This window comes from Eubalaena glacialis, chromosome 3 (assembly GCF_028564815.1).
Source record: "Eubalaena glacialis isolate mEubGla1 chromosome 3, mEubGla1.1.hap2.+ XY, whole genome shotgun sequence".
Taxonomy (NCBI): domain Eukaryota; kingdom Metazoa; phylum Chordata; class Mammalia; order Artiodactyla; family Balaenidae; genus Eubalaena; species Eubalaena glacialis.
The window spans coordinates 192,831,522-192,856,165 of record NC_083718.1 but is presented as its reverse complement, the minus strand read 5'-3'; the positions used below and the strand labels follow the sequence as shown (position 1 = coordinate 192,856,165).

Below are 24,644 nucleotides of genomic sequence, written 5' to 3'. Positions count from 1 at the left end.
ATGTTCACAAAAATATTCTTCAAGAATCAAGGCAAAATAAATATATACCTACAGGAAGGAAAACTGAGAGGATTTGTTTCCACTAGACCTGCATTACAAGAAATGATCAATGAAGTTTTTCAGGCTGAAGGGAAATATATGTGTAAATACAAAAGACTGTTTCTCCTAATTTCTTTGAAATACTGTTAGAAGGAAAATTTATAACATTGTCTTATGAGACATACAGTATAAGTAGATGTAATACTTATGACAACTATAGTTTAAAATATGGTGGGAGAGGGTTAAGGATCCAATTGGGTGCAAGATTTCTATATTTTTACATAAAGTGGTACAATATTAACTTTACTAAACTGTGAAAAGTAAGGATGTATATTGTGAAACCTAGAGCAACTTCTAAGATATAATGCAAAGAGGTATATCTGAATGTTCAGCAGATAAACTAAAATGGAATTCTATAAAATATTCAACAAATACATAAAATAAAGAAAGAGGGATAAAGAACAAGAAACATGTGGGCAAAGATAAAACAAATAATAAAATGGTAGGCCTAATCTAACCACATCAATAATTACATTAAATATTAATGGGCTGAACACTCCAATTAAAGGAGATTATCAGAGTGAATAATAAGACAAGACCCAACCATATGCTATTTATAAAAGATATACTTTAAATATGACACAAGTAGATTGAAAATGAATGGATGGAAAAAAATACCATACAATGGGAGCATAATAAGGTAAGAGTGACTATGTTAATATCAGTAAAATAGACTTTAAGGCCAAAAGTATAAAAGAGAGACCTTTCATAAAGATAAAAGAATTGACTCGTGAGGACGACATGACAGTCTTAAATGTGTATGTGCCCAATAATAGATCACTTAAACACATAAAGCAAAATTTACAGAACTGAAGGGGGAAATAGTTCCACACCATAGTTGGAATATTTCAATACCCCTTTCTCAGCAGATGATGGGGGAAAAATCAGTAAGACAAAGAGGACCTGGGGAATTCCCTGGCAGTCCAGTGGTTAGGACTCGGCACTTTCACAGCAGGGGGCACGGGTTCGATCCTTGGTCTGGGAACTAAGATCCCGCTAGCCACTAGCCGCAAGGTGCGGGCAAAAAAATAAAAAAAAAAGACAAAGAGGATCTGACCAAGACCCTCGATCACCTTTACCAAATTGCTATATGTAAAACACTACATCCAACAAATGAAGCAGGGTGGGATCGGAGGCTGCCTCTGACCCAGGGCTGAACCACTCAACAGACAGACTTGAGGCCCTAGTACTGCAGAGGTATCAGAACAGATGAAGAAGAAATTAGGAAAGAATTTAACAGATCCCAAAGAAAGCATTAATATAACCATCTGGGAATGATCAATATTTGATTTTCTTACATTTATTTTGTGATGCAGGATTACCCTTGTACTGTCTTTATCTCTAGTGACATGGGATATGAGGCACCAAAATCTTTGCAGTGTTGCCTCTCTCTCGCCCTCATTCACACATTTGTTCATGTAGGTCCCTCCAGGATGGCACACGGTCCCCTGCCGGCTCTCATAGCCTCTGATTCTAAGAGGGACCCTCTCCTTTTAGACTCAAGATCACAGTCAGGAGTGGAAACCAAGATGGCAGTTTCAACCTTCTGTGTGATGCAGAACTGAGAACTGCATGCCTGGAAACATCCCTCGAGTGGAATGGAGAAAAAGCAGCAGCAGGTGACACTGAAATAGGCGGGAGACCTCAACTCAAAACAATACTCCAATTTCCCTTGAAACTCTGAGCTGGGCCAGACTAGCAAATGGTTATGCGAGAGGAGGCCATGCTGAGCTGTAGAGGACCCACGGGGTGACCCAGAGGGGACTGGACTCTGGGGAGGCACCTTGGTTCCCTTGAAAGAAAGTGAGGCTGCTTAAAAACACAGGTCTACATGCTGCCTGCAGGGGCTGGCGTTTTCCATTCCCCCTGAAGGATGGGCTGAAAGAATATGAGCTCAAACTACAGTTATTATTTTAAATTGAGATAAAAATCACCATTTTAAAATGTACAATTCAATGGCATTTAGTCCATCCGCAGCGATGTGCCACCATCACCACTATCCAGTTTCAGAACGTTTTCATCCCCCCACAGAAGGAACCCCGGGACCCATGTGTAGTCACTCCCCGTTCCTCCCTCCCTCCTGCCCTAGGAAATCAATGTGTTCTGTCTCTGTAGATTTGCCCATTCTGGACATTTCAAATAAATGGAATCACACACTATGTGGCCTTTTGTGTCTGGCTGCTTTCACTGAAGAGAATGTTTTCGACATCAAACTGCAGTTTGAGAAACATGAAGTGGCCAAAAAGAAAAGTTTTCAAGTAGCAGCCTGGAGGCAGGGAAACATCAACACCATTTCTTTGTGTCTTTTGCAAGCCTGAGGCCTGCGTGTCCGAGAATCAGATAGTGGGAATTTAGCAAAATCACAGTAAGTCTCTCTCCTCTATCCCAATTCTATTTTTAAAAAAGAAGTACATACAGTATTCAGGTGTTAAGAAATATGTCTAGGGCTTCCCTGGTGGCGCAGTGGTTGAGAGTCTGCCTGCCAATGCAGGGGACACGGGTACGAGCCCTGGTCTGGGAGGATCCCACATGCCGCGGAGCAACTAGGCCCGTGAGCCACAACTACTGAGCCTGCGCGTCTGGAGCCTGTGCTCCGCAACAAGAGAGGCCGCGATAGTGAGAGGCCCGCGCACCGCGATGAAGAGTGGCCCCCACTTGCCGCAGCGAGAGAAAGCCCTCGCACAGAAATGAAGACCCAACACAGCCATAAATAAATAAATAAATAAATAGACCCAAAGTTTAAACAAAAAGAAATGTGTCTAAAGTGTGGACTTTAATTGAAAAGGTTAAATTTTCACATCAGAGCCACTGACACAGTGTCAGATTGTTAAATAAGGTGAAATACTAATGATGGGGAAAAAAGAAAACAGAAGAATGGGCTGCTAATGCCTCGGGGCACTTCTCCTGTGCTTGTAACATTCTGTGTGTACAGCGAAGCAGCTTCTGGTTCCCCTTCCCAGCAGAAAATTAAGACAGATGACAGGCGCTGTTTCTCTGTTTCTATGGAGACATCTGTGATGTCATAGACTGCTCCCAGGACCCCTTAGGATGTGGAGCTTGGGAAGCTGGTCTTCTCCCGGCCTGTGCTTGGACCTGCACATCCATGACTGGGGCTGTGTTCCCCTCGACACCCTGCTCCAGACCCGGAGGATAGGTCCAAGTCATCATTCAGGTGGCCAACCTTGGCTCTCTGCTCCACGTTTCCGATGTTACCGATCAGAGCCAGCACGCCCAAGAAGAAAAGTCTGGTGCCCAACTGGTTAGAGAAGGGCCTGATTGTCCTACGGCAAGCGGCCAGCCGGGACGAACAGACCCCAGAATGGAAACTTCGCCAAAAAGAGCGCTCCCTCAGCAAGTCAGCTCAGGCCATCAACCGCTACTACAGGAAGATGGTACGGAGTCTCGGGAGAAAGGATGGCCTGGCCATATGCAGGTCATCAGGAGATGACCTGCTTCTCCCACTGGATGAAAGGCCTGGAGGGTGGGGGGCTGATAAGAGCATCCCAAATCAGCTTGGCTGATGGATTACAGTGGGTGGATTCTGGGAGTGGATGGAGACTGGGAGAGAAGATGCAGTGTCTGCTCTGAGCCTTCCTTAGGGAAGTCTTGAGAAGGAGGGAACGGGGAGGAGAGAAAATAAGGAAGAGAAAGCGCGGGCGGGAAGGTTCAGGCAGGTACCACGTGCTGGGGGAGACTGGAGAGCCGCCCCACTCCCCAGGGGCCTCCTAAGTGGACTTGGCTCTGGGCTCAGCCGACAGCAACTTCTAAAGCAGGGTCCCCACGGCCCTCATCAAGCGGCCAGCTTTCCGGGACGGAACAGCCCACTGTGGTCGGCACACACGGCCAGGCCCTGGCGCTCCGCCAGCAGATGGGAGAGGGGCTTCCCGGGTCCCTCTTCTCCTGCTGGTCTCATTTTCCTGCTCCTCAGAGAGATTTCAACAAGGACACCAGCCCCCAGGACAGCGACTTCCTGTCTGAAATGGAGGAGCTTTGGCGCAAGTTTCTCACACGTCCGGGCTGTCCCCAGTTCAGCACCAGGTCCACGTCCATGACCCACTATGGTGAGCGTGTCCAGCGGGGCCCCACGTGGGCACCACCCCCCCACCCAACCCACCCATCGGAGTCCAGGACCCACACGGGGTCCTGGCACACAGCAGCCTGCGGGGGTGGCCAGAGGGGACGTGTGCGGCGTCCACACCGAAATTGGCTCTGAAATTGGCTCTCAGCTGAGGCCAGAGTGGGAGGGGGGAGGGAGGGAAGGAAAGGCCTGTATTTTTGGTCTCCCAGCCCTCTTGCTTTTTCTATTGTCTCACTCACCAAGATTCACTAGGGTTGGGACAGGGGAGGAGAAGGTTGAAGATTCTGGAAGCTTCAGGAAAGAGGTCCATAGGGCCAAAGGCATCTCATTAGGGACCAAGCCCTGAAAGGAGCCTTAGCAAGCCTCTCGTCTAAGCCTACGTTGCTCTGATATGGATAAGAGGCTCCGAGAGGGCAGCTAAGGCGCCCAGCTGTCACCCGAGTGGCATCGGTCAGGCCAGGTGTCGTCCCAGACCTCCAGCTCCAGGACCTAGGCTACTCCCATTTCCCCACACACAGCATTATCCTTAGTGGTGGTGACATCGAGGCCGAGTGCCTGCAGCCAGCAACTGGGGTCCTGTCCGTGGATCTCAGGCGGCAGTCACCAAAAGTGGGGCTTCGCCCACCCGTCCAGGCTCTAAGCTTCCCTTTCTCAGTGCCAGGGCCTCAGAGAGCAGCCAGCACTCCAGGACTTTGAGGAGGAGCCACTGTTACAGGAGGGAACGGGGCTGTCCTCCAGGGAAGGGGATGCACCAAATTGCAGAGATTAAGTTGCACCTGACCTGTTTCAGGCGGACACACCAGTGGTGGGTAGGGGGACAGAACTATGTTTCGATTCAGTCGCATAGTCCAATCCTATGCATCCGCTGAGAAAACCGCCTTGAACCCTACCCAACATTTAAAAGGGAAAGAAACACTAGTCTCTGTCCTGGAGGTCTTGGGAAGACTCGGCCTTAGCCGTCATCTGTTGGCACGTTCACCATCCTGCAGGTTCAGCCACGACTCTCGCTCTGCCCGAGGACACGTGCGTCAGCTCTGAGACCTGGAAGGTGACTGAGGACCCGCTCTCTGGTCAGGAGAGCTTGGACACGAAGGTGGACGGTGAGGGTGGGCCTCCTGGGCATTGGGGCACGTGTGACCCATGGGGTTCTCTCCTTGGACCCCAGCCCTGAGGTCCTCTGCCTTCACCTGCAGGGACCCCTGCTCCCCGCAGAGCCACCCCGATCATGCCCCATGGAACTCCCTTCCTAGGACCGCCTGCCTGGCCCTATGTACCTTACACAGGCCCCTGGGATGCATCCCTCCTTGATTAGAGGGACCCACATGCACTGTTCCTACAGACAAACACTTTTGTTTATCCAGCGGTGAAATCCACCCCCAGACGTCTCCTTTGCCTGAATTCAAGGAAACTCCTCAAAAGTGTCCCCTGTGCACAGGGCAGAGTCAGGATGCCCCCTCTTGTCCTGACCCCCAGGCTCTGGGAATCTTGAAGGGTGTTTCGATGCCTCTCATACACACTGGGCTGGGTGTAGGGGATGAACAAGGATGTAGAGGAGCCCAGCTGGGCAGGGAAAGGTTTCAGGGGGAATCCTGAAAGGGGGATGTTACGGAAGATCCGGGGCAACTCAGCTCGGGGAGAGTCTGACCGAGCCCCCCCCCCGCCCCACCTCTTGACAGGCTGCCGGCTTCCCTTTAGTAAGAGTGCCTGCGAGTTCAATTACCTTCGGAAGAAGAGTGGATCCCAGGTGTTGAGCCCGGCCCCCAGCAACCCGGTCCTAGGGCACAGCTACCCAAGGAAGTGGGTACCTTGGTACATCTCTGTCATACACGAGAAGGTACGGCCAAGCGCGGAGCCCGGGCACGGATCCTGGTCCTCGGGCCCCGGCTCCACATCCGGCCCGAGAGGATGCCCGACCCTGGGGGCTCTTGTTCTAGTATCTGGTTGGCTGTGTAAGCAGGTCCCAGACATGGCCTGAACTGACATCCAGACCCCCTCTCATGGCTTCTACGAATCAGATGTTTTACAAGCCTAGCTCTTGCCCATCTTCATCCCTGTCGGGGGCAGTTTAGGCTGGCCTGGATGTCACCCACTCTTACACAGCTCCCCCCATGAGTCAAGACCTTCAACATCCATATATCCTTTAAAATAGTAATAATCAGCTTGATGGGCAAAGATCTACCTACGGGTTGATTCATTGTGGTATCACTTTTTCATCCATGTTTATGAGAGTGACTGGCCCGTAATTTACCCACCTTGTCATTCCCTGTTTGCTTTTGGTGTCAGAGTTTTCTGGCCTCATAACAACAACAACAAAAGTTGGAAAGTTTTCCCTCTTTTTCTATTTTCTGGAAGAGTTTGCATAAGGTTGGTGTTATTACTTTGTCAAATTCTGAAGAATTCATCATTGAAGCCACCTGTGCCTGGCAATTTCTTACAGGGTTGGTTTTTAAAATAACAAATTCAATTCCTTTTAAGATATTCCGATTTCCTTTTCTTTCCTTTCAGTTTTGGTAAGCTATGTTTTTCTAGGAATGTGTCCATTTCATGTAAATTTTCAAATCTATGAGCCTAACTCAGTGCACAAGAGTCTCTTAGTATTATTCTTCCAAAGTCTGGAGAAGATTCTGCAGAAGATTGCCTGTTTTTTTTGTTCCTGACATCGTTAACTTGTGCCTTCTCTCTTTTTCTCTCCACCAGTCTTATCAATGTTAAAAGTCTTCTCTTAGAATCAGCTTCAAGGTTTTTTTTAAACGTTTTTGTTTTTGTTTTAAGCTCGTGAAGCTCTAGTGACAATTATGGAAATGTCACACAAAATGCTGGGTAGTTGGTGGGCACATGATGGGGACTCATGAGCCCTGATAGTGTGGGCCCATGAGTATTCATTTTATCTTTATTCCCGAAACTGTACCTCTAATTTTATGATAGATTTCATAATTTGTTTTTTTTTATTTTTTAGAGTTCACAATTTAAAAAGCATCCATACCATGGGAACAAGCAATTCCACTTTTGGAAACTAGCCTGAGGATATAATTAGATAGAGTCTCACAGGTATACGTAAAAGGATACTCTTTGCAGAGCTGCTAGGAAAAGGAATTCCAGGGGAAGGGCTGCAGGCTGGGCTGCCCCCAGGGGCTCACAGCATGTCCTCAGGGTCCTCCTTCCCTCACCTCTGTGTTGGTCTGCGCTGTGGCAGGTAGCACCACCTGCAGCAGCAAGGTTGTACTGTTGCAAAGTCAGCAGCCCCAGAGGAAAGGAGCATCCCCTTCCCGGGAACCACGTCTGGTTTGGACACATGGTGTTTAAATCACCATGGCCTGGGTGAAGAAATGGGATTTCTCCGTGACTATTTTAACTTAATATTGTAAATAATTCCCATATACCCTCCAGATTCCCCGAATGTTAAAATGTTGCCGATTTGCCGTGTTCACCTCTCCCCGCCGTACCCCATCTCCCTATATCATCCATTCTTGCCCTGATTTTTAAAAATTCTCTTCCTGCTATGTTCTTTAGGTTAAATTTCCAGTTCTTTTTCTGAATTCTTGAGATGGATACTTAGATCATTGATTTTCCATTGTTTCCCCTAATCCATGCATTCGAAGGCTATAAATCTGTCCTTAATCACAGCTTTTTATTCGCCCGTCTTGACGTGTCCAAATGTTTGTTATCATTCAGTTTAAGATATTTTCTAACTTCCTTTGTGACTTCTTCTTCGACTCGTGGGCTCCGTGGAAGCCTATCACTTAATTCCTAGACATTTGGACGACTCCTAGTTATCTTTTCCTTCCAGAATTCTGTCTCTGACCCCCTCCCTCTTTCCTGGAGAATCCCCTTTAGTATTTCTCTCAGTTGTTCAGCTCTGCTGGCGACAAATTCTTCCAGTTACTGTTTGTCCAAAAACACCTTTATTTTGTCTTCAGTTTTGAATAATGGAGGGCATGGAGATTTTGAGAGTGGATGGTTGAGGGGCAGTGGGCCCAGCCCTGACAAGCCCCTTAGAGGTGGCCCTCGGAGGGGGTGCTGGTTAGGTGTCCTCGGTCACACCTGAGGGCTGACCGGGAGCCAGGCCTGGAGGGGAGGCTGCCAGGAGATCCCCGGGCAAGGATGGCCCTTAAGCAGCAGGTGGCTGGGGACGGGTGGTGGGGGGGGTCCAGGGCAGCAGGCCTGCTCTTCCTGGGCCCGGAGCTGCTGCTCTGCTGGGGGCCGGCGGTGCTGGAGGTGCGTCTGAGTGGCTTGACCACGCCCGGGGCTGCCCTGTTTCTGCCCAGGACCGGCGCCTGTTTGCACTGGGGAAGGAAGTCCAGCGCCTCTCCGAGCTGGAGGTGCAGGTTCAGAAGAAAGACGAGGAGATCCTGGCTCTCCAGGAGGAGAGGGAGGCCTTGAGAAAGCAGCTGAAATGCTTCCTGCAGAGCAAAAGCCAGGAGGCCTGGCTGAGCGAGGTCATGAGGGTGAGCGGAGGCAGGCACTCCGCGGGCGGCGGTGGCTTGCATTAGCCTGACCTGTTCTAGCTGCGGGGGTTCCGTGTCCTTGCCTGTAACGTCGGGGTGGGCCCTTCCCCTCCCCTCCCCCTCCCCTCCCCCTCCCCCTCCCCCTCTCCCTCCCCCAGGTCTGGTGGGCGCCCTGGAAGAGGCGGGTCGGGGTAGGGCTCTGCATGGCCCAGGGGAGCAGTCACCGAGTCTGAGAGCTGACTTCTTTCACGTCTGGGGATACAGCCAGTGTTTATGCTGGGTCCTCGCGTGAAGTGGGGGCTGGAGGCTTCCGACCATCACCGGACCCTCTGGCCACCGCCGGAAAAAGCTACCCAGGCACCGATGGTGGGGGACTGGTGGGCGGGGGCAGCAGGAGTCTGGAGAGGCCTGGAAGCATCGTCCCGTGACCCCCGTTCCCCGGCCTCCTGGGGGCTGCCAGACAGGCGTGAGCGGGCAGTGCAGGGCAGTGACCTGCAGGCACGTCTGAGGTTGGCCCCCGCCGAGCTCCTCCAAACAAGCGTGCTGGTTACTGCCAGGCCACTCGCCAGGGCTGCTCCGTGGGGGGGAGCCAGAAACCATACGGCCCCCCAGGGCTGCCATCTGCACACTATGGCCCCCTGCCCACCGACAGGGCGCCCCTGGCAGGAGGACGGTGGGTCCCCCTTCCAGGAAGACAGGTCTCGGCGGCGCGGCCCCTGGGGGAGCTGAAGGTGCAGGTTGCAGCCCTGAGGCTCCCACGGGCCTCTTGCAGGAGCGGCCGTCGGAGTCCGCGCCGAAGCTGCAGGGGAGACCGCGCACCCTTAGAACCTTCTTCCGAGACGAGGAGGAGCCGGAGCACAGGCAGCAGGTGCGGGCTGCCCACGCTATGCCCAGGCCACAGGCTCCCACCTGCTGTCCTAACCCGGTGGTCCTCGCCCAGGCGAGACCCTCGGCCGCGCTTGAGGGGAGCAGGGGAGGGGTGATGGGGCAGCTCCTGGAGATGTAACCCCCCCAGCCCCTCCCCCTGGGGGTGCCGGCCAGGGGCCCCCATCGCAATGCACCCTCCGCCCCCGTGAATGGTCGAGCCCCTTTCCACAGGGGTGCCCCCAGTCCTGCCCAGCATCCCCTTCCCTCCCCCAGATTCAGGGAGAGCACGCCGTGGCCGACGGAGGCAAGGACCTGGAAGGAGGCAGCTACGAGGAGGAAGAGGGCCTGGAAGGGGAGGCCGAGCGGGCGGCGGACGAGGGGGCGAGCGCCGGTGCCGGCAGGAAGGGGGCTCTGCAGGAGAATCGAGGCGAGGAGGAGGAGGAGGAGAAGGCGGGGATGGTGGTGGCCGCGGAGGGGGAGGAAGAGGAGGCGGAGGGTGTGATGGAGCTGGATGAGGAGAAGCAGATGCAGGAGGAGGAGGCCGCGGGCAGGAGGAGGGCTGGCTCCGTGGCCGACGCCTTTGAGGAGGAGCTGAGAGCCCAGCTGGAGGAGTACGAGCAGCTGGTCCAGGAGTTCCAGTTCCAGCTCGAGGTCACCAGGACCAGACACTCCCTGGCAACAGGTGGGATGCTGGAGGGTGATGAGGCGGGGCCAGCAGCGAGCATGCCCAGCTCTGCCGGCTTTGCCCTGTGTCCCTCTCAGCTGGGACCACGTGGCGGCAGCGCCGGAGCCCCGGGCTGGGAGCCAGCAGCCCTCAGCCTGGAGTCTCAGCCTGGAGCCCTTGGGATGACGCGGTGACGAGCCCCCCTCTCCTCCCCTCTCGCTCTCGCCTCACCCAGGAGCCATCATGTCTTTACAACGACAAGTGGAAATCCAAGAATCGCAACTGCAGAGCTTCAACACGGAGAACGAGGTGCTGCAGAAGGAGTTGTGGGAGCGGAGGCAACAGCTGCAAGCCATGTCCGACAAGGTGGCGGGGTCCCCCGTCACGCCACAGGCATCCTCCCTCTGGGGCTCTGGGGCCGCTGCCGTCCGTCCCATCCCCCTGATGGCGGCGCTTGACTAGGGAGCTGATAGTGGAGGAGCTGGGGTTCACACCCTGCCCCGCTGTGCTCTGCGCTGCCCTCTGTCCCCAGCAGTCATCTCTGTCTCCTGGGCCACTGGGCTCCTGGCCACTTCTCAAGCGTTTCCTGGCTCCTGGGTCCCAGGGCTGAGAGCCCCATGGACCTTAGGGAGATCGCCACTGCAATGAGCCGAGTGCATTGGTGACCTGAGGGAGATCGCCAATGCACTGAAGCATTTTTATTTTTAAATTTTATTTTATTTTTTGGCCACGCTGAATGGCTTGCAGGATTGAACCAGGGCCCTCGGCAATGAAAGCATGCGTGGAGTCCTAGGCACTGGACCGCCAGGGAATTCCCTGAAGCATATTTAGCTTTTATTTTTATCCAAGTTTTTCGTGCACAAAGCTACACAGCTTAAGGAACCAAACAGTTCCCCAGGCTTATTATGCGAAACAGGAGTCCAACCCTTCTCTTTCTCATTTGCCCATCCCCCAAGACAACCGCTTTCAACTCTTCTAGCTGATTCTTGAGGGCTGGCTCTTCGTATCTTGAGATTGCATGCTTACAATGCCCATTCTAGACATTTCTCCATCTTGGCATCATCTAACGCTTCCCTCTTTCCTCGCTTGCCTCCCCCACCCGGGAACTCCTCCCCCTCCCCATACTATTCCATCACAGCGTCAGTGAGTGGACGCTGCATTTACATCATTGAGACAGTTATCAGGTGCACACGCACGTGACTGAAACACATGTTTTGTGAAACAGTATTAAGATCCATAAACCACATTTTAAAGCCGCTGCCATCCACATCTTTTCTCTTTCTTGACCTACTCCCATATTTTTACTGGAGCACATCCTTCAGTAGTTTTTTGAGAAAGATGAGTGAAGGTAAAATTTGGGGGACATCGTAAGGACATTCTGCAAATGTCCTTCTTCTACACATTAATAGACTTTGGTTGGAATAGAATTCCGGTATGGCAAGCACTTTCCCTCAGCAGTGTGAAGGCATTGCTCCACGTGTCCGAGCTTCCAGGGTTCCTGGTGGGAAGCCCAAACTCATCCTGACTCTTGTGCTTTCTTACAACACAGTTTTTGGTGGTGCTTGGTTTCTCTCTGGAAAGTTGCAAGATCCCACCTTTGTCCCTCGTGTGCAGAAGCGTCCATAGTTGGGACTTATTAAGGGTCTGTTTTCATTTGTCCTGGGCGCTCAATGGCCAACTGGAAACTTGTGTCCTTCAGTTCTAGAATTTTTCTTTGTTTATATAGTTTTTATTTCGTTCTGTTTCCTCTGAACTTTCCTTCTGGCATCCCCATCAATCGGCCAGTGGACCTCCCCTTCTGGTCTCTTTTTCCTTCCTGTCTGTTCCCTCCTACCTTTCATCGCTTTGTCTTTCTGTCCCACTTTTAAGAGATTTCCTTAACTTTGGCAACAGCCCTCCTCCTGAGCTTTAATTTTGCTCATTTACAGTTCCCAAGATCTTGCTTTTGTTCTCTGAATGTTCCTCCCCCGCTTTTTTGGAAGCACACTCTCATTTTGTTTCTCGATTGCAGTATGTCTCTGACCTCGCTGAGAGCGTAAGTAAGTGATAATTATGGGTTTTGGCTTCTTGTGCCATTTCTATCTCCTATAAGCTCCTTTTGTAAGTCTGTTTTTGGTTTCTGTTATTCCTGCAAGAATCTTGCTCCAAGGTCAGAGCTGCCTGGAAGCTCTGAGCCCTTGAGTGATAATTTTGTGCTTCACGGCAGAGAGCTGGTCTTGGGCGTTTCAGCGGAGAGTTCGTTCAGTGGTCATGTTGTTGGGTCTCTCCTCTTGGTTTGCCCAGATTCTCCTGGAATCTGGGAAACTGGGAGAATTCCTTTCCCGGAAAGTAAAGGCCCAGCTGCCGGTGTTTTAGGACCAAGTCGGGCAGAGGCTGCAGTCTCCACATTCAGCCCCTACATCCTGCACCTGGAGCTGGGGGTCTCCACCAAGTGAGCCTGGCATCTCCCAGGCCAGAGACCCTCCGCAGCCCCCCGGCATCAAGTCTCCTGCCAGGTGGAAAAAGGGCGGGCGCTCGGCAGCTCCCGGTCAGGGACGAGTCTGCGGCTCCTGGTTTCTGAAACAACGTTCCTCGTCGTGTTGGTTTCCACGTCCAGAACAGCCCAGAACCACCAATTTCTGAGATTTCCAGGGGCTCTGACAGCTGTCCCCACTGCTGGCTCTGGAGCCAGCCTCCCAAGTGTGTTTGGTGTCGCCCCTCCTCCCCTCCCCGTCCAGCAGAAACCAACCGCGGAGCTTTCGTCTTACTGAGTTCAGGGAGGGGGCTGTCTGGTGTCTCGCCCCCCAGCCCCTGAGCGAAGCCCCGTCTGCCTTGCAGTTCTCCAACCTCCGGGAAGACAAGAAGCGCGAGGAGATGATGGGACTGATTGAGAAGGACAACCTCTTCCTCCGACAGGTGCCCGCGGGGTGGTCAGGGGGCAGCCGCAGGCCCGCATGGTGCCGGTGGGGCAGAGGAAGCTGGCAGACCCCTCGCCACTGGGCGCCACCCCATTCAGCAAATCCAGAAGCACAGACGCCGGCAGGGGTCCCTGCCACGGCCGGGCCGGGCCGACTCGAGGGGCTCGGGGAGAGGGGGCCGTCTTCAGGGGAAGGAGGGGGGGCAGGTGGGCCTACTGCTCCGTCTCTCCGCCCCCAGCAAGTGTCAGAGCTGGAGAAAGAACTGGTCAAGCGGGAACAGACCGTCTCGGAGTTGGAGGCCAAGGTCAGCCAGCTGCAGGCCCAGGTGAACCAGAGCCAGGACCGCCTGCAGAGGCGGAAGCAGCTGCAGGAGGAGATGCAGAGCAAGAACGAGATGATCCAGCAGGCGGAACAGCAGGTCCGCGTGGCCCTGGAGAGCGCCCAGTCCAGGGTACGCCGGCTCCCCCCTCCTGAGGGCCTGCTCCGGGGCCCCGCCCACCGCCGCCCACCGCCGACCCCGGGGACGGTGCACGGGTGCTCTGACTCACCCCCCCCACCCCTTGTGTCCAGGAATGCTGGTGGAGGAGGGGGCAAGGGTGCAACGGGCGTGGCAGCCTTAGACGTAGGAGCCGGAGGGCGCCGGGTGTCGGGGCTTTGTCTATGGAGGAGCCCCTTGGGTTGTGCTGTGAAAGGGACCCAGGGGTGTGGGTGGCCAGCCAGGAAGGAGAAGGGCTCTGAGGTGGGAGAGAAGCAGTAATAATAATGCCATCCATGTATAACTTAGAGAGCACTTGCTGCGGGTCAGGTGCTGTTCTGAGCATTTATTAAGGCATTCAACCCTGTTAACAAAGCTGGGATGTGGCTTTCATGAGTGTCCTCACCTGATAGATAGGAACCTGCAGCAGAGAGGGTAAATGGTCCATCTGAGGTCCCAGAGCTGCGTGGATGTGGTGCTAGGGTGTGAAGTGCAGGGTCCCCATTCTGAGCTCCCCATTAGATGTGAGCAAAGGCATGGGGCGGGGGATTTAGGAGGGGCCCGTCAGAGAAGATCTGACTTGATTTAGAATCCAAAACCAGCAAAGGTAAAGGCCCCGAGCGTGCAGGCTTTTGAAATAACATTTTCCCCACCCACCCACCAGGAATGCCACCTGTAACCAGCCGTGTTCTCTTTCCTGTTGGGGCCGGCCTCCTGCTGGCCAGCTGACAGCATCACTGAGCCCCTCCCCCTTGCCTGTTTTCTTTTATAAAACTGTGTTTCCCATCCAGCAGCATTCCCAGCTAAATCGCTAGATGGGCGACGGTGTATAGATGGTTCCATTTCTAGTGGGTTTGGTAGAGCCCAGAATGCTGTGTTGAGAAAGATTCTGAGGCTCAGTCTGGGGTCGGCAGGAAGTAGTGCCATGACCGGTGAGTAATACCTGAGACAGGCCCGGGTGTGGGGCACCGTGGATGGTTGCCCCAGGTGACTACCACCCCTTACCCAGCAGGAGCCACCTCTGGTACAGAGGGTGAGCCCCCATTTCCCTCATGACCCCTGTACCTAGCATGGTGCCTGGCACAGAGCTGGCATTAATCCATGTTGGAAAGAAGGAAAGGAAGCCCCCTGCCCCCTCAAGGTCCAGGGGCTTGTGGCATCCCTGTCCCAGAGGTAAAGTGGACCGACTTGCATGGTGTTAGGCAATGCCACATCTCTCCAGCGTGGCTCTCCCTCAGCATTTCTACATCGGGGGGGCTCCCGGACACTGAGGGTGAGCAGCTGGGGCTGAGCTTGTCACCGTGACTTGGCGGACACTGTCTGAGGGCTTCTGGTGTGCAGATCGGAGGAGTTTATTCTGAAATTACTGGGAGGCATGATTCGCTCACCTCTGGGGAGGTGGGCTGGGGCCCTAAGCACCCACAAGGATGCTGATGGCAGCAAAAGACTAGACAGCCTCAGTGGTCCATTCTGCTTAACTCCTGGTTAACGCCTGGTTAACGCCTGGTTAATGCAGATGTCCACAGCATGGAGCGCCTCCCAGTCATTTAGAAAAGGAGGAAGGGAGGGAGTACAATGACCAAAGGGGGGCTGACGGAGTCTGCAGGACGTTTTCTGCGCCACTGACAGTCTCCTGGGGGTCAGCAGGAGACTGTGGCTGAAGCTCCTTCAGGGAAGGGGGGAAGGTCTGGGGGTCATTTGGAGCTTTTGTTTTGTTTTGTTTCGACCATATGCAGGTTTTGCTTTTTCAATTAAAAACAAACAAACAAAAAACTTGATGTGGGAGAAAGTCTTCGCACTTTGGTGTTAAGCTTCCTGGGTCCAGGTTGTGATCTGGCACCTTCTAGCTCTAAGGCGACCACGCTGACCTCTCCCACCCTGATTCCAATTCCTAAAGCCAGGAAAAGTGAGGCCAGGTCTACCTTCCCTAGAACCTCAGGAAGGTGGCAGGTGTGGAGGATGCTGCCTTCCTCCGCTAAAGGCGAGCTTGGTTATTTTCCTTGTGCTCACAGCTCGAAAGACTAAGGAACAAGATCATCCAGGCCACCTTCAACACCATAGGATTCAAGTCCTTGGCCACCGAGATCTCTGACTATGACATCCTGGAAGCCTTGCAGGTATACCCAGCCTCCTTGTCCCCGGGGCCACGTCTCCACGCCAGAGCTCCAGGGTCTGCAGCTGGGGGCAGAGGGGAGAGGCCTGGATGGGAGGCTAGGGACCCCCATTCTTGTCCTGGTGGTGTCACCCTTTTACTGTGACCCCAGGACAGTCCTTTCTCTTTGCTTAGGCAGAGGGGACTAGGTCTCCCTAACGGGTGGCAATGTCCCCAAGCTGCTCTCAGCACTCAGCGCCCAGCAGCAGCTGCTGCAAACCCACCCAGTGAGGTAGGGAGGGGACCAAACTGCTGGGTCCTGGGCATTTTCCTGCAGCAGGAGCCCATCCCCAGGCTCTGCCCAGCTCAGCCTCCTCCAAGGATGCTACTTTGCACCTCAGCCTGGCCTCCGCTGGAATCCCTGCTGAGCCAGGAGTCTGGCACGGACCCTCTCCCTGGCCTTAGTCCATGCCAGCTCCTCACTGACAGGCAGAGGCCTCCGAGGGGCAGGGCGGTGTAGGGGAAATAGTGCAGCTTTGGGGCGTCAGGAGTAAGTCACCACCTCCTGGACCTTGGCTTCAAAGCTGTGGGCCGGTCACTTGACTTCGCTGAGCCGTAGAGCTTCCCTCTGTACCCGGGACAGCGTGCCTGCCTTCCAGGCATCACAGGGCCCACAGCTCTGGGAGGAAAGCACCTGAAAGACAGGTGCTCCGTGCGGGGCCCCAAGCCTCCTTCGACAGCACAGCCCTAGACCCCAGCAGCTACCCATGACCTGCCACCGGCCCACATTTCCCTGGGGCTTGGTGCCTTTCCTCTGTGAGGTGGGGCAGGCCCCTAGTTAATGGTGCTCTTGTCGGGTGGCCACAGTCCTCGGGGCAGAGGGGACCTCCGCATGGGGACCTGGGGAGAGGTCTCTGTTGTTTGGGGCCTGGGGCCTGGTTACTGTCGTTTGTGGGAGGGGAAGAGGGAGGAAGGAGAGAGGGGGGAAGGAGAGAGAAGATGGGAGGGATGGGGGATGGGAGGGAGGGGGGGGAGGGGGATGGGAGGAGTCATCACCACCACCCAGTAGCCAGGGAAAACCCCCTTCCTTTGCCAATGCCCCACACAAACCAGCAATGGGCCAGAGAGAAGGAGGCTGAGGAGGGGTGGGACAGCCTTCCCTGCACCCAGGACAGAATGGACTTGAGGTTAAGACTTGACGGCCTCTGAGGTCTCTGGGAGTCTGGGCTCCCAGCAATTCCCAGAGGACTAAGAAGTGCATTTGGGGCAGACTCCAGGGGTGAGCTGACCTGGAGCCGATGGTGGGCATCTCTCCCCAGCTCCGAGTTCTTGGCTTCACCCCTGTGGCTGGATCAGCCCTGGTGGGAGGGCTTTCAGAACAGAAATTGACAAATGCTACAAACCAGAGCTTTTTATTTTCCCCTGGAGAACAGGTTGTAAATATTCACCAGCACAGCACTGCGGCAGCGGGCTCTTCTCGGGGAGGGAAGGGTGGCGTCCCAGGAGCCTGCAAGGACTGGGCACACGCTGCTGCATGTCTTTTCTAGTGGATCATCTCAGAGAGAACTGACTACTACAACCAGTTGAAACAGAAGGGGGTCAAAGTGCCCCCCCTGCAGCAGTCGGAGATCTTATCCTCGCCCAGCAAGTCCAAGAAGATAACCTCCAAGTAGGCCCAACTAGGACCCCAGGCGCAGCCAGTCCAGCGGAGGCCGGGACCCAGCCTGGGTGTGCCCTGTGTGCCCCCCCTTCCCCTCCGTCAGCCCCCCACGGCCCCACCCTTGTGCCCAGATTCAGAATTACACCTGCTGTTGGCCACCGTCTCACCTTCTCCTTCACTAGGACACACAGGGGAGCTTGGGCTACATGGACACCCCCCATTCCAAAACTCACTCGTTGGGGGTCAGCACAGCAGCCTGCACCCCTGGCTGCTTCCTGGGAAGACCCCATGCTGAGCAGGCTGCCCTCTGGTGGTCCCAGGTGTAGGAGGCCTGAGACTGGGCTCATGTCCACCGCATTCGGTTCAGACCCCACAGAGGTCCTTCTCTGCCGCACACACCTGCGGCGGTTCCCCTGGCAGGGGCTCCCCGGCTGGGGCACTGTTTTGCCGGTGCGACCCCGTGGAAGAAGATGGGTCGGGCTGCGGCACTTCTGTTCACATCCATCGCTCCTGAGATGAAAGATCTGCGAGGACAGGCACGCTTGTCAGTGTCGTTCACAGAGACCTGTGCCCGGCACACAAACACGTGCTGAACCTAGTCAGTCCTCGGCCTCTTCTCTTTGCTCTCCACCCTCACCTGTCCACGCATCCTTTCAGCCTTTCCTTCGCGCAGCGCCCGCTCGCTGAGTGCGTCCAGTGCATGGCCGCCCCGCCCAGGCCTCTGGCCGCTCAGAGCGAGCGGAAGGCCGGCTGGCGGCTGGGGGCCCCGATGACTGGCCGTCCCCGAGAACAGTCCGGTGTCTCGGGTCTAACCAGGCGCGCTTGCCATCCCCCCTCCCCCCACTGAGCCCGCTTCTGCGCTCGAGCCCGGTTCCCGGCGGGGAAACTGCAGCAGTGGGGAGGGGTCTAGGCCCTGGAGAGAGGCGCGCTCTGCGGCCCTTGCGGCTCCTGCGGCCCCGGCGCCCCTTGCTGCCCCTCGCCCCTCCAGCACGCACCCCCTGGAAGGCCTGGGGACCTCCCTCTTGCTCCGCCCCTGCCACGCCCCCGGGAACGGCCCCGCCCCTCCACCCCTCCACCAGGCCCCACCCCCGGTCCCGGAGTCCGGCGGCCGCCCACCCACGGCCCCAGGCCCCGCCCCGTTTGTGCCCCGCCCATCGAGCCCAGGCCCCGCCTCGACCTACCTGCCCGGCCCTTTCCCCGGGCCCCACCACCCACCGCCTCGCCCCGCCCACCCCAGCCCTGCTCCGCCCCCCCTCAGGCCCCGCCACCACCAGGCCCCACCCCCTCCAAGGCCCCGCCCCCCTCCGGCCCGGGACACGTCTGCGGCGCGCGGAGCGGCCGGGTGCTGTCGAGCCAGGTGAGACACGGGGTCGGGGTGCGGTTTCCTCGAGTAGAAGAAGGTGGTGGGCTTGGTTTCGGCAGCCCCCCGACCCGCTAGGCCGCGGCCTCTGCGAGCGGCCGGCCCGGGAGAGAGGAGTTGCTGGGGTGCAGGCGGGGTTGAGGCTGTCCCGGGCCCACAGACCCCGAGACTAACTGCCTTCGCCGCTCCTGCTGGCCGCCCGGGACGCCCCAGCGGCCCTTTCTCTTCCCTGCCCCTGGCAGCGCCGCTCGCTCCTCTTCACCTTTTCTTTATTTTCTGTCTTTCTTTAAGGTTGGAGGCATCTGAGGTTCCTCAGATCCCGAACTGCGGGCTGGGAGGAGGTGAGATCCACTGGCCGGGCTCTGACCATCTTCCTGGATCGCAGAGGCTTCGACCCCCAACGCCAGGACTCTCCCCTTGTAAGCTGTGGGCTCCCTGGAGCTGCATTGGGGGTGAAGGGGTCTAATGTATATGCAGCCCCTGTGTGCCAAGGACTCTCTGTCCCCACACACTCCCAGGAGGCGGTGGTACCCCTGAGGGTCCCAGGGCTTAGCAGGTGTCCCTGCCAGGCAGCACAGCCCCAGGGTCCTGTGACACTGTGTGACCATCGCGTGTGGGTTGGACAGACCATTACAAGCAAGTGAATGAAGCCCTCAGAAGCTCAGCTCCAGCACCTCCCCAGCTTCTGGTGGCTTTCTCCAACCAGGACTACTTGAGGGCCACCATCCACATCAGTCAGGAGCTTGTTCTGCTGCAAATAACAGGAACCCACTGTCCCAGGCTTGAACAGATTGAGCTTGACCCTCCTCAAATCAAGAAGCTCATGGGTGGGCAGTTGGTGTGGATTTGGAGACTCAGCACCATTGGGCTGGTGTGGCAGGATATCCAGATTGCAAAGTGGCTGCTCAGCTCCAGCCATCACTTCAAGGCAGGAAGAAGGAAATGGCTGTTCTTTTGTTCATGAAAGCAAAAGCCTCCTACCTCCTGCTGCACCCCAGCACCTTGCTCACATCTGGGTGACATGGGAAAGCAGGGGTCAGAGTATTAAGCTTGTCTTAGCCCATGACTGTCACTTTGGGCTGGCACACTGCTGCCTGGAACAAGATGGGGACTCTGGCCACAGGAGGGAGGGGGTGGACATTAGGTAGGTAGCTAACAGAGTTGGCCCTTAGCCCCTTTCCTGGACACACCCTGGGAAAGCAGAACCCACACTCAACAAATGCTTGGCCTTCCCCAGGCGTGAGACCCGGCCTGCATGGCTGCCCCAGAGCACAGGATCCCACAGGAAGGACAGGCTTTGTGGCTTTGAGACAAGCTCGCTTCCTTTGTCCCATGGGCCTGGGATTTGGGAAAGGGCAAACGTGGAAGCATTTTGGGGGTTTAAGAACTGCCTGATTTCCTGAGTTTCTGGGTTGGCTTCTTGCTAAGTGGCTCACTGTGCCTTTAAGCCTCTGTGTCCCAGATTACCTGGATGAAAGTTCAGGTTTTCCCAGGCTGGCGGGAGCTGAGCAAAGTCTCAGCCCCTGGACTCCCAGCAGGGCACAGCAGTGGGTGAGGGAGGGGCTGCAACTCGGACAGGCCAGAGGACACAGCTGCTGCTGCTGCGCAGGCCAGGCAGGCCTCCTCCCCCTACTGGCAGGCCGTACCAGCTTCCCCGAGTCCAGCTGCCCCGCTTGCCCCGTCCCCTTCCTTCCCAGCCTCCAGAGACGGCTCTGGGGCCTTATCTGGCAGGAATGGGAGGAGGGAAGGCCGTTAGTTATCAGGCTTGGTGACCTGGCCCCAGCCAGGGGCCCTCCAGGGTGGCAGCAGCTGTGCCTGGAGGGCCCCCCGCCCCTGGGGGAGCAGGCTGGGTGGAAAAGCAGCCTCTCACATTCCTGAGGGCAGGGTTTGGCAGACTTTCAGACTCACTGTTGGAATTCCCTCTTGCCTCCTCCCACGTGACCCTGGACAAGTGGCCTAACCCCTCTGCATCCTGGTCACCTCCGAAGCTGGATGAGAGGATGCGGGCAAAGAGCCAGCCCACCTGGCCCGTTACAGCCCCCAGGCAGACCCTCACACCAAAAGCAGTGCCACACGGAGCCCTGCCCCTGGCCTTACCGGGTCTGGAACAGTGTGTCTTGGGAGGCTCAGCCCACCTTCTGCCCCTCCCGCCAGAGCCCCGTGGCCCCCAGGATGCAGCCCCAGGAGAGCAGCATCCAGTACAGTAGGTGGGAGGACAGCAGCCGGGATGAAGTCAGCGTGGCCAGCGGGCCCGGCGCAGAGGAGGCCTCGGGCTGTAAGAGGTGAGGGGCTGGGGAGGAGGGGCCCCCCTGGCCCTACGCAGGCCCCTCCCATCCTTCCTGCCAGCCTCTGCTCTGCGCCCACTGGGCGCCCACCCCAGGCGGTCTCGGCAGACCCGGGCCCCACACCTTCCCTGGTGTCTCCGCCACTCCCCTCCCTCCTGTCTTCCAGTCCGGAGCGCCTGGGCTGCCCTCCTCTGCAGCCCACCTGCCCGGGGCCCGCTCCTCCTCCTCCCCCAGCCCAGCCGCCCCCCCCCCCCGCCCCCCCGCACTGGGGGCCGCCTGGGGGCTCACGTGCCTGCGGTTCTCACTCTAGGGTCTCCCGGAAGCTGTGCTCGGGCAAGCTGGGCATCTCCTTGAAGGTGCTGGGTGCAGTGGCCCTCTTCTGGGTCGTGTTCACCCTGGGCTACGTCACTGGCTACTTCGTGCACAAGTGCAAATGAACGCTGCCCAGAACATGCGCCCGGGGGCGTGGGCTCGGAGGGACACCCCGTGTGCGAGAACCCCTCCGTGTACACAGACCCACCAGTCTACACGGACCTCAGTGTACGCAGCCTCCCATATACACAGACCCTCCTCTCTATACACAGGCTCCCCTCTGTGTACACAGCCCCTCACCATGCACACAGACACTCTCCCCCCACCAGTGCACAGACTTCAGGGGCGCACGGGGCACACGGGGCACACATATTGGCCTCAAGCTCACGGGGACACCACTGTGCACAGCTGTCACAGGCACCCACAGGCGTACAGCCAAACAGGGACACGGGTACACAAGGACACACACGTGCACGCCTGGCACACACAGCCACCCAGGGGCCCACGTGGCTGGGAGGCCGGGCCCAGCCTGAGCTGGGGCTGCAGGGTACACCCAGGCTAGGCCCTCAGTCCAGGGCCCCGAGAGCTCCCCTTCTCCCCCCGGCCGAGGGCACAGGCCTGGCAGCCCCAGGGTGGGGTCCTCCCTGGGTGGGCATTGTGCGGAGCTGTGTGGCCCTGACCAGGCCCCTGCCCTCTCTGGCCCTTCTGACTCCCATTGTGAAAGGATGGCTCTGAGGGGGTATATGTGTGTCCCTCTGTCCATCCACCCTCCCCGGGGGCTGAGTCATTTCCTGGGTAGAGTGGGGAGAGGGGCTTTAGCCCTTGTCCCAGACCCACCACTGCATCTTCCCTCCAGGAAGGTGGACACGTTCCCCGGGGCTGTCCACCCCACAGAGTGGGCCCTGCAGGAGCCCGGCCCCTCCGCTGGCACCCTGTAGGAGGCCCAGACCCTGCACACGGAGGTTGTCATTAAATGTCTGTTGAATGAAAACACGGATGACGGTGTCTCCCGTGGGTCTCCCCGGCGAGGTGTGACTCACGGCCCCCGATGTGAGGCCAGCTGGAGGGCGTCTGGACAGCGGCCGGGAGGCCTGGGAAAGGGCCTGTGAGCCTCCCGCTGGCTCTGGGCCTTGGGATGTGCCCAGTCCTGGCCAGGCCCTCTGCCGGGAGATGGGAGCACAGGGGCAGGCCTGGGGGCCCGCATGTGGCTGGACCTGCTCCTGCCTCTCCTGACCATGGACGGCACCTTGACGGCTCTGTTCCTGCTCGCTTGGCCCTCGCCTGCTGTGAACTCATGCCTCAGGCCCCGCAGACCCCTTGCCGGAAACACCTTCTTAGGGAATTGGTCCTCACCCCAGAACTGCCCAGAACTGAGGGCAGGAGATGAGGGACAGTCAGGATCCCTATGGGCTCATAGCAAACCTGGGTGTCAGAGGCCGAGCTGGCTGGGAGGGCAGAGACCCCACGGGGCTGGCCTAGGGCACAGCGGGCCCACTCCAAGTCTGCCTGGGCCGGGCGGGCGTGAGGTGGGGCTGCACCACCCGGGTGATCCCTGGCTCTGAGCCCGCTGCTGGGCTGAGGTTCAGCAGGGCCTGCTGCGGGGCAGGGGGCGGGGGAAGCAGGTTAAGGGGCAGTGGAGGGTCTGTCCCAGCCGCCCTGGTCTCTGCGCCTCAGCACCTGTCTCCGGAGAGACACTGCCCCCACTTGCTTGGCCACAGTCAGGGAGGGGGCCCCAGCTGGCCCGCACCTGTCTGGCCTCAGCCTAGCACCCCAGTTGGAGTCCCCTCTGGCCATCTCAGGACGGGCACTGGGGTGGAGGGTGTGGGGAGGCGGGACGGGGCAAGGAGGGGCAGCCAGCAGCGGGAGCCTGTCCGGCTCGGTCCAGCACCGCTGGGTGACGCCCAGGGTCCTCACGAGGCCTGCTCCCCAGGGTCGGGGGGAACCTTATGGGCGGCCGTGGACGGTGCTGGGGTCTGGCCTGGGTCTGGCTGGCCGTGCCCTGTGTGCCCCACGGCCCAGCAGGTCTCAGCATGGAGAGCTGGGTGCACCGGCCCAGAGCCTGGGGGATGCGCAGCACCCCCTGCCCCGGGCTCTACTGGCACCGGATGCCTGGCCCACGGAGGTGGGGGGCCACAGGCAGGGGCACGCGGGGCACGCTCCTCCACGCGGCCCACCTCAGAGAGACGTGCCCCGGGGCCCCAGCTGGACCCGAGTGGCCGGGGTGGAGGTGGTGTCCCGACAGCCCTGGGAGGGTTGGGAGAGGACGGGACAGGACGCTTGGCCTCCCCTCCCACAGGAGGTTCAGGATTGGGGTGGTCTGCTGGAGGCGGGTCCCAGGAACTTGACTCCGTTGGGAAAGCCCCTGGGTGGGGTCCACCTGGGGATGCTGCAGGAGCAGGTTCCCAGGACCCAGGGGTCAAGGGCAGCAGCTTCTCTGGGCCAGGCCCGAGTGACAGTAGGTAACTGCCTCTCGCTCTTTGCTGGCAAGAGTGTCCCAGGTCCTCAGTTTCCCCACAGACACTTCCAACACGCACCTCCAGAAATCCCAGGAAGGGCTCACGGGCAAGGAGCCGAGATGTTCTTTCTAAATGTTTTTATTAGAGAGTCGGGCTGACAAAGAAAAAGAAACGTCAAAGGGGTTTTCTGCTGTAAGTTGAATACGTTTCCAAACCTCACACGGAATCAAACTGCACCAGAGAAGAGCAGCAGGGCCGGCGGCTTCCCCAACATCAAGAAGGCCCCAGATCTGGTGCCACGTGGCCGCTGAAGCCATAGCCTGGTGCCAAGAGGGCAGCTCAGCTGTGGCCCCAACCCGGAGCTCCCAGCAGGGCTTCGCCGTGACGCCCACACCGTCAGCCACAGCGTCTGCGGCCCTGATGGCCCGAGGGTCATGAAGTGACAACCCGGAGCCACCGATGCACACAGATGTCAGGGAGGTTTGGGGAACACCGTCACCTGGTGTCCACTTCAGCGCAGTTACGCACGGCTGCCCCAGGGCCGACGAAGGGCAGTCCTGGCAGTGACCAGAGAGCTGGGTCACGTGTCAAGGCAGCCCCGCCATGTCCTTCGAGGAGGGCTGGCCGGGCTCTGGGGAACCCACGTGGCCGTACGGCAGGCCCAGCGTGTGGGGTCTGGGCCTCACGCGGGTCTGGTTCTGACGGCTATGCGCCTGGGTCCGGGGGGGCTCTCGCACATGCCTGCCAACCGCCTGTCATTGTGACAAAACACATAAACTGTCCTTTGCAGGTCAAAGACCATGGAACACGCGTCACTCAACAAGAAAAAGCTGGCGGGTCAGTTTTTCCTGTGCCGGCCACTCCTGGAGCAGTGAGGTCAGCGAACTGCCAACCCAGAGCTGGAAACACCTAGAATGCCAGATGCTGAGACCCCCCCCTCATCCGGCACATGCT

The 24,644-nt window shown here is 57.4% G+C and overlaps 2 protein-coding genes across 2 annotated transcripts; both read left to right on the top strand.

The window, feature by feature from the left end:
• Positions 1-3,305: 3,305 nt before the first annotated feature.
• On the top strand, positions 3,306-17,290 carry CCDC27 (coiled-coil domain containing 27). Its single transcript, XM_061187165.1, has 13 exons — positions 3,306-3,491; positions 4,028-4,160; positions 5,167-5,277; positions 5,854-6,011; positions 8,443-8,622; positions 9,395-9,490; positions 9,763-9,987; positions 10,027-10,171; positions 10,389-10,519; positions 12,971-13,048; positions 13,289-13,501; positions 15,538-15,642; positions 17,165-17,290. Exons 1-13 carry the CDS (start codon positions 3,306-3,308, stop codon positions 17,288-17,290), a joined length of 1,887 nt encoding a protein of 628 aa, XP_061043148.1.
• Positions 17,291-18,590: 1,300 nt separating this feature from the next.
• Positions 18,591-22,215, top strand: SMIM1 (small integral membrane protein 1 (Vel blood group)). The gene is made up of 4 exons (XM_061187164.1): positions 18,591-18,634; positions 18,929-19,056; positions 20,792-20,919; positions 21,233-22,215. The coding sequence occupies exons 3-4, from the start codon at positions 20,810-20,812 to the stop codon at positions 21,357-21,359; spliced, it is 237 nt and encodes a 78-aa protein (XP_061043147.1). The 5' UTR covers positions 18,591-18,634; positions 18,929-19,056; positions 20,792-20,809; the 3' UTR covers positions 21,360-22,215.
• The last annotated feature ends 2,429 nt before the right edge of the window (positions 22,216-24,644 follow it).

What these genes read in the sequence shown, in the direction of transcription:
- SMIM1 (XM_061187164.1), top strand. Translation starts at nt 20,810, where the DNA reads ATGCAGCCCCAGGAGAGCAGCATCCAGTACAGTAGGTGGGAGGACAGC. An exon ending in GAGGCCTCGGGCTGTAAGAG is followed by an intron (nt 20,920 to 21,232) that starts GTGAGGGGCTGG and finishes TTCTCACTCTAG; the next exon opens with GGTCTCCCGGAAGCTGTGCT.
- CCDC27 (XM_061187165.1), top strand. Translation starts at nt 3,306, where the DNA reads ATGTTACCGATCAGAGCCAGCACGCCCAAGAAGAAAAGTCTGGTGCCC. An exon ending in GGCTGAGCGAGGTCATGAGG is followed by an intron (nt 8,623 to 9,394) that starts GTGAGCGGAGGC and finishes GGCCTCTTGCAG; the next exon opens with GAGCGGCCGTCGGAGTCCGC. An exon ending in AGGAAGAGGAGGCGGAGGGT is followed by an intron (nt 9,988 to 10,026) that starts GTGATGGAGCTG and finishes ATGCAGGAGGAG; the next exon opens with GAGGCCGCGGGCAGGAGGAG.